Source organism: Geotrypetes seraphini, chromosome 3 (genome assembly GCF_902459505.1).
Source record: "Geotrypetes seraphini chromosome 3, aGeoSer1.1, whole genome shotgun sequence".
NCBI lineage: Eukaryota > Metazoa > Chordata > Amphibia > Gymnophiona > Dermophiidae > Geotrypetes > Geotrypetes seraphini.
The window spans coordinates 112,957,840-112,971,828 of NC_047086.1; the positions used below are offsets into that span (position 1 = coordinate 112,957,840).

Consider the following 13,989-nt stretch of genomic DNA (forward strand, 5'->3'; position numbering starts at 1 on the left):
AGATACAAGCATTTGTCCTTCCCTCTGGCCAAATTAACCCAAAGGGATTCCCCAGTGTGCTGGACATCTGAGATTCTTGTGACCCTAATGTCATCTTTAGTATATAATGCTACACCTCCTCCCATTTTGCCCTCCCTGTCCCGGCGAAGCAAGTTGTAACCCGGTATGACCATGTCCCATCCGTGGGAGTCTGAGCCAGGTCTCAGATATCGCCACCACATCCAGGTCGGCATTCCTTATTTCTGTTTCTAATTCCAGGATCTTGTTTCCCAAACTGTGTGCGTTGACGTACATAGCCCTCCATGTTGTATTTTTGTTATGTCTCAGTGGGGATATTCCTGCTTTAGCTGCTTGAACACCTTTAGCATTATTTGCGTTATTTGTGCTCCCCCTAGACCCAGAACTACATGTGTACTCCCCATAGACCCAGAATTACAATGTGTACTCCCCCTAGACCCAGAATTACAATGTGGCCCATACTTATTATGTGAACCTACCCCCGACTCGAAACTGTGTGTACTCGCCCCTAACCCAGAATTTCGGTGACTACTTACCTCATCCTCAAAAATGTATTGGCAGTTTAGTTTGCCAGGTATGTTGTTTGTGCCTGTACCCTCCCCCGACTTACCTAGTTTAAAGTCCTGTGAAGTAGGCGGGCTAGGCAGTGTCCAAGGACATTCTTCCCTCTTCTGGTCAGGTGACACCTCTTCATCTCACCCATGGACCCGCAGCGGCAGCAGCTGCGGTTTCATCAAGCAGCTGCAGGGCATTTGCTAGACTGGCCCACTTTGATAATGCAAAGCGGGCCGGCCTAGCAAAAGCCCCGAGGCTGCCTGGCCTAGCGGATGCTGGACAGGGAGCAGGGAAGGGAGAAGGGGTACTACTGGACAGGGGGAGGTAAAAGGAAGAGAGAAGGGCTACTGCTGGACAGTGGGAGCAGGGAAGGGGTGCTGCTGGACAGGGGGAAGGTAAAAGGAAGGGAGAAGGGCTACTGCTGGACAGAGGAAGTAGGGAAGTGGTGCTGCTGGACAAGAGGGAGAGACAGAAAGAAAGACAGATAGACAAACAGGGGGCCAGGGAGAGAGAAAGAAAGAAAGAAAGAAGGGGAAAGAGACAGAAAGAAAGAAAGAAAGAAAGGGGCAGGGAGAGAGAAAGAAAGACAGACATACAGAAAGAAAGAAAGAAATGCATAAGTCTACACATCTATTCTAGCATCCATTAATGTAATGGGCTAAAAAACTAGTATAGATATATAAGCTGATATAGTGATGGAATATTTCAGCATTTACATTATTGAGATGGCTTGGGGAAATCCACCTCTTATTCCAAGGATAAGCGGCATTTATTTATTTATTTACTTATTTTAAAAATGTATACACCTAGGCATAATAAAAACAATACAATACAAAGACAAATTAAGTGCCACTGCACAACCCTTATAATTCCAATCTAACTAGTTAGGTAGCAAAAAGGCTGCAGCAAATAGCTACATTTTAAGCATTCTTTTAAATGACCATCTATTTGCAATAGATGCAAAAGGCCAGGTAACCCATTCCTAGCCTCACTCCTGCCACTGCAATTGTTGAATCCCTTGTATAGGCATAACATACTTTCACCATCAATTCCCGAGATATCAACATCATTTGCTCAAATCTCAAAGATCTGTCCCAATAGTACACTTTCAAAGACTGCCCAGGCCTCTGTCCTGAGTGACTTCATCTTTCCTCCAGCAACTGGGAGGACAGCAGATTCATCTCTCCATCTCCAATCTCTCTTGCAGTCTGCCTCTAGCCCTTTCACCGCTGCCTTTGACTGGCTGACTGTGGCCCCTCCCAAGCAAGCACTCAGGTGACCTCACGAGCTTTACTATCTATTTAATCTGAACCCTTTCAGGACGGCATGAGCTGCCAGCATGCGATGCATCACGTGACGAAGGAGCACGTGTCTCTCCCTATTCTCACTGTCTTACTTGTATATTTTTATTTCCTTTCTCTGTTTCTCTCCTTATGGCTCCAATTCACTTTCTGCTTCTTATACTCACTCTCCCCAATCTTATACCCTTTCCCTCTCCTCTCCACACCACAAGACCTCACTATCCTTCTTCTTTTCCCATCACCAACCATCTTGTCATCTACCTTATTCACTGCATTCAAACTTAAGCATTCTCTCTTCTGTTCATTTAGCTCCTTTTCCTTTGCCATCATTATTCCCCTTTGCTTTGACACACTCTTACTCTTTCTTCTGCTCATTGCCGGGGATTTCAATCCCAACCCTGGCCCTCCACACCATCTGCTTCCCCACGTTTGTAACCACCCTAACCTTTTACCTATTCCTCTTCTTCAGTCCTCCTCTTTCCCTGTCTAATGTGCCCTGTGGAATGCTCATTCTGCCTTCAACAAACTGCCCTACATTCATGACCTCTTCATCTCCCAGTCCTTCCACCTGCTTGCTCTGAGACATGGATTTGCCCTGAGGACTCCACTGCAGCTGTTGCCCTCTCCCATGGTGGCTACCACTTCTCCTATACACCACACCCTACTGGTCGAGGCAGAGGTGTTGGGCTTCTTTCTCCTCCTTGCAGATTCTAACCTCTTCTCTCACTTCAATCATACAGTCTTTTCTCATTTGAAGTGTACTCCGTTCAACTATTCACTCCTTTACCTCTTCAGATAGTGGTCATTTATCGTCCCCCTTCCTTCTTTTTCACTGAATTTGATTCCTGGCTTTCAGGCTTCCTTGATTTATCTTCTCCCTCCCTCATTCTTGGGGATTATAACTTTTACCCCGATGATCCCACTGACAGTTATGCTTCTAAGTTTCTTGCCTTAACCTCATTTGGCCTCCAGCTGTGCTCCATTACCCCTATTAACTAGGATGGCCACAGCTTTGATCATATGAGGTAGTGTGTGTTAGAACAAGTAATTTCTACATTTGATGGTGAGAAAAGAGCCTTTCTGTTATCCAGAGAACAGTTTTGGATTTACACATTATGATCTTACCATCCACACGGCATGAATGAGGCCATGGAGTGGTTGACAGCTGGCTTCTACAGGCACATTTAAAGTACTGGGTATGCACGTAATGAGATCATCACGTAGCATAGTTAAATAGTTTATTTTTAAAATTTCTATACTGTTTTTTTCCAAAACGGTTTACAAAAAGTTGCATTTCCATCCTGGAAATCCTGGCAAGAAAGCTAAATTGCTAATTATCCGTACATGCCATGAGTTGCGTGAATCTTGAATAAGCAGTAGCAGTGGGTTGTGCGCCTGAATTTGCCTTAACGAAAGAAACAAAATGGGGTACTCTGTAGGGCAATCAGCTTTAGTACCCTGTCTAAGAGAAGGACAAACAGTCCCTGTATGCTTCTAAAGATAAGCATTATCTTCTTCTATCTTCTTTTATCACTAATTATGATTCAATAAGAGATCTTTACAGCACTGTTTGAAAGTAGGGTGTTTTAGTGATATTTAAGGTTAAAGTCTCTCCACAAAATATTTTAATAACAGTAAATGATGTGTGGGGTAATACCTAAGGTACACAAGATTGTGGGATAAACCCTGGTGGATACGTAGAGGGTCATAATCGAAAGGAACCTCTAAGTCCGTTTTTGTCCAAGTCGCAAGTCGTCCAAACTAAAAAAATAGCTTAGGACACATTTTTGAAATATACGTCCAAATTTTTTTTTGCTTCAAAAATCGTCTAACTATAGGTCCTGCCGATCTGATCGTCCAAGCCACTAAATCGTCCATCTTTCTACCACATTTTCGTCCAACTTTTCGTCCAAGTCAAAACCGCCTAGAACAAGCCCTGTTGGATGTGGGAGGGGTCTGCAAAGTGATGGACTGAACACCCAGACATGGCACCTAAATAGTGGGGTACCTTACAGGGCACTGCTGTGAACGTCACAAAAAGGGTGCCATGTCTTCATCTCACTACAGCTCCCTTATAGGTCATGGTGAGCCCCCAAAACCACCTCCAGAATCCCCTAGACCAGGGGTGCCCAATAGGTCGATCACGATCGACCGGTAGATCGCCAAGGCAAAGTGAGTCGATTGCGAGGCCCATCCCGGGCTCCGTGATAGACTCACTTTGCCTTGGCGATCTACTGAGCCGATCAGCCTTCCTCTCCCCAACATCAATTCTTTGTCTGAGAGGAAGTTCAGGCCAGGCCAGCCAATCGTCCAAGTTCCGTTGATCCTGTGCTGTATAACTTTTGGTTATACATGTAGTACAACTAAGTCTAAGCTTGCCCAAGTCCCACCCAAATCCCGCCCTCGACACTCCTCCTGAAACGCCCTGTTTAGCTATGGTCGTTCAGCGGCACTATGAAGGCCTAGGTCATTTAAAAATGCATCCAAAACCCGGTTTGATTATCGGTACTTGGACGTCTTTCATTTATGATCGTCCAAGTGCTGACTTAGGCCAGTTTTTGGACGTTTTTCTGTTTCAATTATGAGCCCCTTAATGTTTATTTCATGAGTTTCCCCCATAACTGAATCTGTCCACTTAGCATAAGTAAAACGTTATGGGGTTCATAATAATAAAAAAAAAAAAAAAGTCTAAAAAGTGTCCTAAATGGCTACTTGGATGATCAAAAAGCCTGATCGTCCAAGTACCCATAACCAAAGCTGGTTTTAGACATATCTAAAACCAGCTTAGGCTTTCCCCTGCCACTAAACGCACAGAGAGAAAAGAGGCGTGTTTAGAGCAGGGGAAAGGGCAGGCGCTGGGCGGGAGGTGGGTCGACCTACACCTAGGCGTGCAGCAGGTATAACCAAAACCTTAGGCAGGTTGCCTAGTCGGCACTTATACCTTAGCCCCACCTGTGGGCGGGGTTTCAGACGCCTGGGCCAATCTGGCCCCATTCTGCAGCCGACTGGCCTGCCGGACGGGCTTGGCACCCGTCTGTCCGGCCAACATTTTACAGGTATGGGGGGTGGGATTGGGGGTGGGAGGGTCGTGGGGTCAGCGGGGGGTCGCGGGTCGGTGGGGGGGCAGTCATTGGGGGGGGTTGTGTCAAGGGCAGGAGGGCCTGGGATCCCTCCTGCCCGTATTGTAGTGGGAGGTGGGGGTCCGCCTGGGCAGGAGGGTTTGGGCTCCCTCCTGCCCGATCGTGTAGGGGGGTGGGGGGCGAGAGGCCAGGAGGGCTTGGGTTCCCTCCTGCTACGATGCTGTCGGGGAGTCGGCGGAGCAAGAGGGCTTGGGCTCCCTCTTGCTCCGAACGTAATCGGGGGGTGCTGCGGGGCAAGAGGGCTTAGGTTTTATTGGAACAATGGTCCAGTACTTGGCAATTAAACTTTAATGTCAAAAAATGTAAGGTAATGCACCTTGGCAGCGGAAATCCATGCAGAACATACACCTTGAACGGTGAAAACTTAACTAGAACTACGGCAGAAAGAGACCTGGGAGTTCTCATCTGGGAAGATATGAAAGCTGCCAATCAAGTGGAGAAAGCTTCAGCAAAGGCTAGACAAATGCTGGGTTGCATCAGAAGAAGCTTCATTAGCCAAAAGCCTGAAGTCATGTTACCGTTATACAGAGCCATGGTGAGACCTCACCTGGAGTACTGTGTCCAATTTTGGAGGCCACATTTTCAAAAGGATGTGAAGAGAATGGAGTCGATCCAGAAAATGGCCACTAGAATGGTTTCAGTACTTAAAGACATCCCATATGGAGAATGTCTGACCAGACTGCGCTTATATTCTCTCGAGGAGTGTAGAGAAAAGGGGAACATGATAGAAACATTCAAATACATCACGGGTCGCATTGATGTAGAGGAAGAAATCTTTTTTCTAAAGGGTCCCACGGCGACAAGAGGGGATCCGCTAAAACTTAAGGGGGGAAGATTTCATGGTGACAACAGGAAATATTTCTTCACCGAACGGGTGATTGATCAATGGAGTGATCTTCCACGCCAGGTGATCAAGGCCAGTAGTGTGCTCGACTTCAACAGTCGATGGGACAAACAGGTGGGGGTACCACAGTGTTATTCCTAAAGATGGATACCCCAGAGAGGAGGGTTCATATTGGCTTGAGGGAGGGAGGGATCTGGATGGGCAGACTTGTTAGGCCGCCGGCCCATTTCTGCCTTCATACTCTGTTTCTATGTTTAAACATTTGGAATAGACAGTAAGCCTATGCATTCCTTAACAATCATCTGTGTCTGAAAGCTGAGGAGAGCAGAGATCCAGAGAGTCAAGTACTTGAAATACCCTGTAACTGCGCCCTATTTCTGCTTCCCCATCAGCCCTAATTGGAAATGTTGTTATTCATAGGTTCTGTTTGTTTCTGAGTAAGCACATTTTCAGGGTTTTGTTCTACTTCAGTTTCTGGTAGTGGAGGGATCTTTTGTTGTTTCTGTTACTGAGATGACATGACAAAATGAATATACTGTATATTTGTTTTGTATGAAAAGCTGTAAGGGAGAACATCCTAGCTCTATGCTCTCTGTATAGACTCTAGAATGGGTAAAGTTTCTTGATCTCAACAGTAAATTTAGTGTGAACTTACCTACCATTCAAACCCATATCAAACAACTGTATACAACATTTATACCAGGTTTCTCACTGAAAGTAAGTGAAGATAAAAACTTTGATAAAAATAAATATTGATAACTAATCTTTATCGATAGTTTATAAAACAAAAGTAAATTTTGTGATTTTAATTTCCTTGCATTGTTTTTTTTAACAATGAAATGTTTAGGATTTTTTTGGTTCAGCTGTGAATTTTTATTTATTTAGATTTATATCCCATCCTCTCAGAAGAGCTCAGGAGGGGTTACAAGTTTACATACATAATAAAGTAGAACAGGGTAGAGTAATGTAGAGCATGATATGATAGGACAATACATACAGGAGCATGATTGTAGTCAAAATGTATGGCAATACTTAATTGGATATGACAGCATGGGAGTGGTGATGTTATGAGTTTGGTTTGACACTGGAGTAACTAATAGAGTTTGATAGTACATTATAATGCCTGACAGTATGAAACATGGTAAGGCAGTACATAACTGAGTATGGCAGTACAATATATACATGTGATTGATAAAATATACTAGGTGTGGTATAGCATGGAATGTCTGATAAAGTGTGGAATTATCAGCAATGACAGTGCATGATAGTACGTGAAATGGCAATTTTAATGTGTTACACACTTGAAAAACATCTGACAGGTATATCACAACAGAAGAAAGATTGGGAACCACTACTCTAGTAATACAGGGGCATAGCCAGAACTTGATAGGGGTGGACTGAGAAGACATATCATTTTCCCTGTCCTGTTCCCACTGCTGCCACTGCCACTGCCTTGGCCTCTACCCCTTCATAACGTTTGCTGGTGGGGATGCTAACCAAAGATGTTCTGTGCTGGAACTTGGGGCTGTGCTGCCTGAGGAGCAAGGAAATAAGCAAACTGTTCCACCTCCTGACACCAGCATGGAACTGCTGGCATTGGTGGCTGGAAAATCCCGTCAACTTCCTGCTGCTCAGAGAACATAAGCAGGGGCTCCTGTGGTGAATCGCTTTGGCTGGCAGGCCTTGAGCATCCCCACCAGTCATGTATTCAGTACCACAATTTTGGAGGGGATCTGGGCCCAAAGTGGGGGGGGCCTAGGCCCCCTTATAGCTATGCCACTGCTAGTGTGTAACATTAAGCTCCAGAGAGAGAGGTTAGAATCTGTGCATGCCGTGGTGTTGGCTGATTTATTTTTCAATATAGTCCCCTGATAGCTCCATACACTTCATCCACTTTTCCTGCAATGATTTTAACCCCTTTGAAAATAATTTGACCTTCAAACAAGTACATCACAACTTCTTTGTCTTCATCACTTGAAAACTACTGTCCACAGAGAGATTTCTTCAAAACTCAGAACAGGAAATAATCCGAGGGAGCCAGGTCAGACCTGCTGAAACCCACATTCTCAGATGTCAGCCTGTGAATGTCGTGACACGTATTTTCTCTTTGACTGACTCCTTCAAAGCGCTCATTGTGTTGGCGTAACTCTCCCCAGTTATGGTTGTCTTGTGTAGCATAAACTCCAGAAGCTCAAAAAGTTCTCCTTCATACCAGAAGACAGTTTCCATGACTTTGCTTGCAGATTTTTCTGTCTTAAACTTTTTTGGGGGTGGGGGATGACTTATGCTTCTACTGCATTGAGTCCATTTTGGAACCAGGATCTCTGTGATAGACCCAGGTCTCATCTCCAGTTACCAAAAGATTGAAAAAATTCACTTGGTCTTTACGGAGCATCTCAAAGTTCTCCTGACAGCACTGGAGCTTCATGGCCTTCTGACATGGCATTAGCATTCTTGGAACCAATCTTGCACTAACCTTGGACATGCCCAACTTTTCATGAATTATTTTCCAAACTACCTGCTGAGATGCCCATTTCTTCAGCTATTCGGGAAACCTTAATTCATCTGTCTGACAAAATTAAATCCTCAACTTTTTTGCACATTTCTGTGGAAGTTGCTTCCACAGACCATCCAGTGTGAGGATCATCTTCAATGGACTCTCTACCCCATTTAAACTGCTTGCTCTAAAATTTTACTTTGTAGGATGAAGCAGCAGACTTACCATAAACAGCAGTCTTGTGTTCATGGATCTCCTTTGGTTTTTTCCCTTCTTTTAGGAAAATTTTATTACTAAACGGTGCTCAAATCTAGCAGTTTCTTGATTGCATGAGGACTCTCCTGACATCCTGTCTCATGGAATGTTAGACTTACACTGAGCTGCAACGGTGTATGAGTAACCTTGAGATATATCACAACTTGTTTAACACACTTGCTACTTTCTTTCATACTCAGATAAATTATTGAACATGGAAGTTGAGGCTGGTCTTGCGGTATCAAGTCTAACGTGACCAACTTTAACTTCCAGCACAGTACATCTCGACCTTGTGGTGAAAAGCAGTTATGGCAGAGAAGCAGGAATCTCATCAGACTTCATGGGGCTTTGGCAGACCACTTGTGGCAGGAAAGGATGATCCATCGAAGCATCAGGTAGGGAGTGAGAGAACCTGGCAGGGACGCAAGTAATTAGGGGAACAAGACAGGGTGAAGGCTGGGGGGGGAACATATGAGAAAGAAAACTGGTGCAAAGGGAGGGAGAAAGAGAAAATCAGTTACTGGGGAAAAGGTAAATGAAGAGCAGACAAAAAAAAAAAAGCTTAGGAGGGTAAGGGTCACAGGAACAGAAGCAAGCATAGAGTTTCATTTTGAAACTACCATTGTCGATACTGTTATAGTGGGTTAGCTACAGGGGCTTTGGGCTCAGATCCCCTCCAAACCTGCACTGAAGCCAGTAAATTGCTTTTAGGAAATTATCCAAACCTGCCAGCCAAGTCCATAAGAAAGATGTAAAAATCCACTCCTGATTTCTAGGATAAGCAGCATAAAAATTGCTCTGGGCTTGATGGATCTTTGCTCTGTCTCAGTATGTCAACTCTATTCTATAAGATATACAAATTATTAGGTGATAACATCTATACGCCACCCATGGTACAGCCCATTTGTTATTGTGCTATGCAGCTGAGCACCAGTTATAGAATAGCACCTAGCGCAAACATGCGTAAATGCCAATTTATGATGGCATTTGGACATGTCTGTGTACCTATTCTATAAATTAGTGCATCCAATTGCTGCCTAAATTTAAGCACTATTTATAGAATTGCCCTTCATATGTCTGAGTACACACAATTTTATATAAAGAGACCCTATAGGACAGTGGTTTCACTCGCGGCCCAGGGACCACATGCGGCCTACCAGGCACTTTTTTGAGGGCCTCAGTATATTTATTAAAATCACAAAAGTGAAATAAAACTATTTCTTGATCATATAAGAACATAAGAAATGCCTCCGCTGGGTCAGACCTAAGGTCCATCGCGCCCAGCAGTCCGCTCACGCGGCGGCCCATCAGGTCCAGGACCTGTGCAGTAATCTTTTATCTATACCCCTCTATCCCCTTTTCCAGCAGGAAATTGTCCAATCCTTTCTTAAACCCCAGTACCGTTCGCTGCCCTATAACGTCCTCTGGAAGCGCATTCCAGGTGTCCACCACACGTTGGGTAAAGAAGAACTTCCTAGCATTTGTTTTGAATCTGTCCCCTTTCAACTTTTCCGAATGCCCTCTTGTTTTTTTATGTTCTGAAAGTTTGAAGAATCTGTCCCTCTCTACTCTCTCTATGCCCTTCATGATCTTGTAAGTCTCTATCATATCCCCTCTAAGTCTTCTCTTCTCCAGGGAAAAGAGACCCAGTTTCTCCAATCTCTCAGCGTATGAAAGGTTTTCCATCCCTTTAATCAGTCGTGTCGCTCTCCTCTGAACTCTCTCGAGTAACACCATATCCTTCTTAAGGTATGGTGACCAATACTGGACGCAGTACTCAAGATGCGGACGCACCATTGCCCGGTACAGCGGCAGGATAACTTCTTTCGTTCTTGTTGTAATATGTCTCTTTAGCTATAAATTACAATATTATTATTAAGACTTAGCTAAAAGGAAATATTTATAAACTATAAAGAGTTTTACCTCATGCAAAATTGTCATTTCTTTAATAAGACATTTTTTCTAAGGCCCTCCAAGTACCTACGAATCCAAAATGTGGCCCTGCAAAGGGTTTGAGTTTGAGACTACTGCTCTGGGACTATGAAAAAAGCAGATAAGTCTTATTTCACAGCTTAAAAGGGATTACCATGGAGTACACTGAGGCATCCCTTGGTAAAATGTCAATGTATCTGCGCACCCATGCGTTAAAAAAATAAATGTTATTTTTTGGCCAAGGATGCACGATTGCTATGCACTAAGGTCCGGATTCTCTAAATGGTGCCAGTTTCATAGGCGCCCAGTCTAATTGAAAAAAATACCTCATGTTTTAAACGAATTTTGAAGGTGCTTAACAATCCGGCACCAGAATCACACCATAGGTGCTTTACACCACCACTGTAGGCATGGCTAATGCTGAAAGTGGTATTAGATGCCATAAAGCACCTATACAGGCAAGATTCACATCAGAGGTAGGTACCAGAAATTTAGACCTTGAAAACCCTGGCCTACATTTCCAGTGCCTACCTTTGCCAGAGGTGTGATTCTCAAAATGGTGCTGTCTTGACTGGTGACTGCCAACAATGGCACTATATAGAGAATACAGAGCTAACTGATTAGCATATGAGCCCTTACTGCCTATAACATGGGTAGTGGTAACGGTCCATGCACTAATAGCTACATGCTAATGGCAACATTAGTGCATGGCCAGTAATGCTGAAAATAGAATATTAGCCATTTTCTGCCTGTAGCGAAAAAAGGCCCTAGAACACAGAAAAGACCCAGGTAAGGGTGTGCTAAGGCCACTCTTTGCCATAGCTTTGTGTAAAATGGCCCCTTAGGCAAGGTTATGTTCAATAGGCAGCTATGGGGAATCTATAGTAAGAGGTGGATGTAACCAAGAACATAAGCATAGCTTTACTGGATCAGACCAGTGGTCCATCTAGCCCAGTATCCTGTTTCCACAGTGGCCAATCCTAGGCACTAGTGCCTAACAAAAACCCAAATAGTAGCAACATTCCATGCTACCAATCCAGGGTAAGCAGTGGCTTGCCCCATGTCTTTCTCAATAACAGAATATCGACTTTTCCTCCAGGAAATTGTCCAAACCTTTCTTAAAACCAGCTATGTTAACCGCTCTTACCACAACCTCTAGGAACATGTTCCAGAGCATAACTAGTCTCTGAGTGAAACCTATTGGTTTTAAAAGTATGTACCTATATCTTCATTGAGTGTCCCCCCCTAGTCTTTGCAATTTTTGACAGAATAAAAAAATTGATCCATTAAGATTGAAAGTGCGCTCTAGTTACCGTATATACTTGAATATAAGTCGATCCGAATATGTCACCCCCATTTCCCCCCCCAAAAGGAGGAAAAATGGTTGACTCAAATATAAGTCAGGCGGCTTAATATTCAAGTGCTCTGCCCTGTCAGGCTCTGCACCCAGCCCCCTTCCTGACACATACTGCACCTAGCCCTTTTCCCTCCCTCCCTCCCGGTCAGGCTGTGGACCCAGCCCCCTTCCCTCCCAACCCCTGTCAGGCTGTGCACCCAGCCAACCCCTCCCTCCTTGGCTTGTGAGCATTTGCGGGAACCAGTCAGGAAGCAGCTCAGCGCCGAGCAGCAGCGCCAAAGTGTGCTCCTGCTCTGTGCTGCTCAGCGGATGAAGAAACCAGATCTCACGGCAGCCACCACCGACTGGGTTAGCAGCAGGGCAGGAGTGTGGAAAGCTCACTCCTGCCTGCTGCACCTCTGGACAACCAGGGATCGGCAGAGGAGGTATGAGGACAGGGTAGGGAGGGGAGGACAGGGTGTAGAGCCTGGTGTTGGCCTGCAAAAATTCTGGGAAGGGGGGCGCTGGCCTGCATATATACCAGGACCCCCATTTTAGGCCCCCAAATCCCGGTTTATATTCGAGTATATATGGTACTGTCTAAGTATACAACTGCTGTTTACACATTAACATGTCCATGAAGCAAGGAGAAATGTAAAGCTCAACCTTTTTCAGGCTGCTTCAAGTAGATTATTCAATGTATTTTGCTTTAATAAATGAATTGTTTTGATCTATGCACAAAAAGTGCTAGCCATCCAAATTCAAAAGGTGACCAGTGTCCCTATTTCAGGATTCCATTGATATTAATCAGATGTGTATGGTGGGACACTCTTTTGGTGGTGCTACTGCAATTCAGTCACTTAGCAAAGATGCAAGATTCAGGTAGGTAACAAAATGAAACATTTTGGTATTATGATTTGTTTTCTGCTGCAGGAAATAAAAAGTGATTTCAAATGTCATCTCAACCTGATACACATTAGTGCTGTCTCTCAAAAATTTGACAATTTTTCGCCTAATATCAGGCCCACTTTGAAAATAATGAGCCATTAGTATGATTTTTATTTTCAGGTCTGATAGATAAAGGCAATTTAAAGCATAAATTCTGTAGTACGTGCATCCTATCTGTAGGCATTGTAATGGAGGAGAGCTAAAGGTGCTGTAGCAGCTCACACCCCCCTACACTTTACCTTTCAATTTGTTTCTCCTCTCTGCCATACCGCCATGTTGTAACTTCCTGTTTGTACAGGGGCATGTCAGAGAGCAGACTCTTGAGCTGAAGCAGGCAACTTTCTCTAAAACACTGCTGTTGCTGTACTGAAAGGTCACTTTGGGCAGCCAAAAAACCTAGAGACTTGAAGAAGGCACAGATAGTTTATTACCATACGTATGCGACTCCCGAGCTCCAAGCTGGCTTCAGATGTGCCGAAAACAGGACGTTACAGAGATATTTATACATTCTTCTGACTATACAACTGAATTCTAGAAAAAAATTTTTACGTGTTACTTTTCTTAACAATCATTGGTCCTCAGCTCACACTAGCAGGTCACTAGCAAGTCACTTATCTAGGCCTTGCAGTCTTTCTGTTGCATGTCGTTTATGCTGAGATAGCCATAAGAAGTTAGAATGTCCAAGCTAACACCCAGTACAGGCAGGCTAGAACATGAGATAAGTTAGGTCTGCAGCTAAACATAATTCAGCATTTTATTAAAGAGAAAACTTAGTTCAACACTTAGGAAAACCAGTCCCAGACTCCTTCAGTACTTGGAAAACCAGTCCCAGACTCCTTCAGTACGAAAGAAACAAGTTGAAATGTAGACCAGGGGGAGATGATAGATCACTGGGGGTGGGGGGAAGGGGGGCGTTCAAAAGAGAGAAGTATCCCCATCCCAGGCAGGGGAGGGACAAATTTAAAAGATAGAAAAGAAGGAGATATTTGAGCTGGACATGGGGAAGGGCTTAAGAGACAAAAGACAAAAGAAGGGATATACCTGAGCTGTAAAATATTATATTGTTTTTAACCTAGCTCTGTTTTGTTGAATGTTGTACAAATTTTATTGTTATTGTACACTGCTTAGAAATATGATTAAGTGGTATAAAAAATTCTAAAGAA

General features: G+C 44.1%; 1 protein-coding gene across 3 annotated transcripts in view; it reads left to right on the forward strand.

Moving 5' to 3' along the window:
* The window catches only part of PLA2G7 (phospholipase A2 group VII), an 88,240-nt gene that overhangs the window by 48,284 nt on the left and 25,967 nt on the right, over nt 1-13,989 (forward strand). For all 3 annotated transcript variants that reach the window (XM_033938892.1, XM_033938891.1, XM_033938893.1), the window contains one exon: nt 12,669-12,760. In XM_033938892.1, coding sequence (XP_033794783.1) covers nt 12,669-12,760 — 92 coding nt within the window. The remainder of the gene's footprint in view (nt 1-12,668; nt 12,761-13,989) is intronic.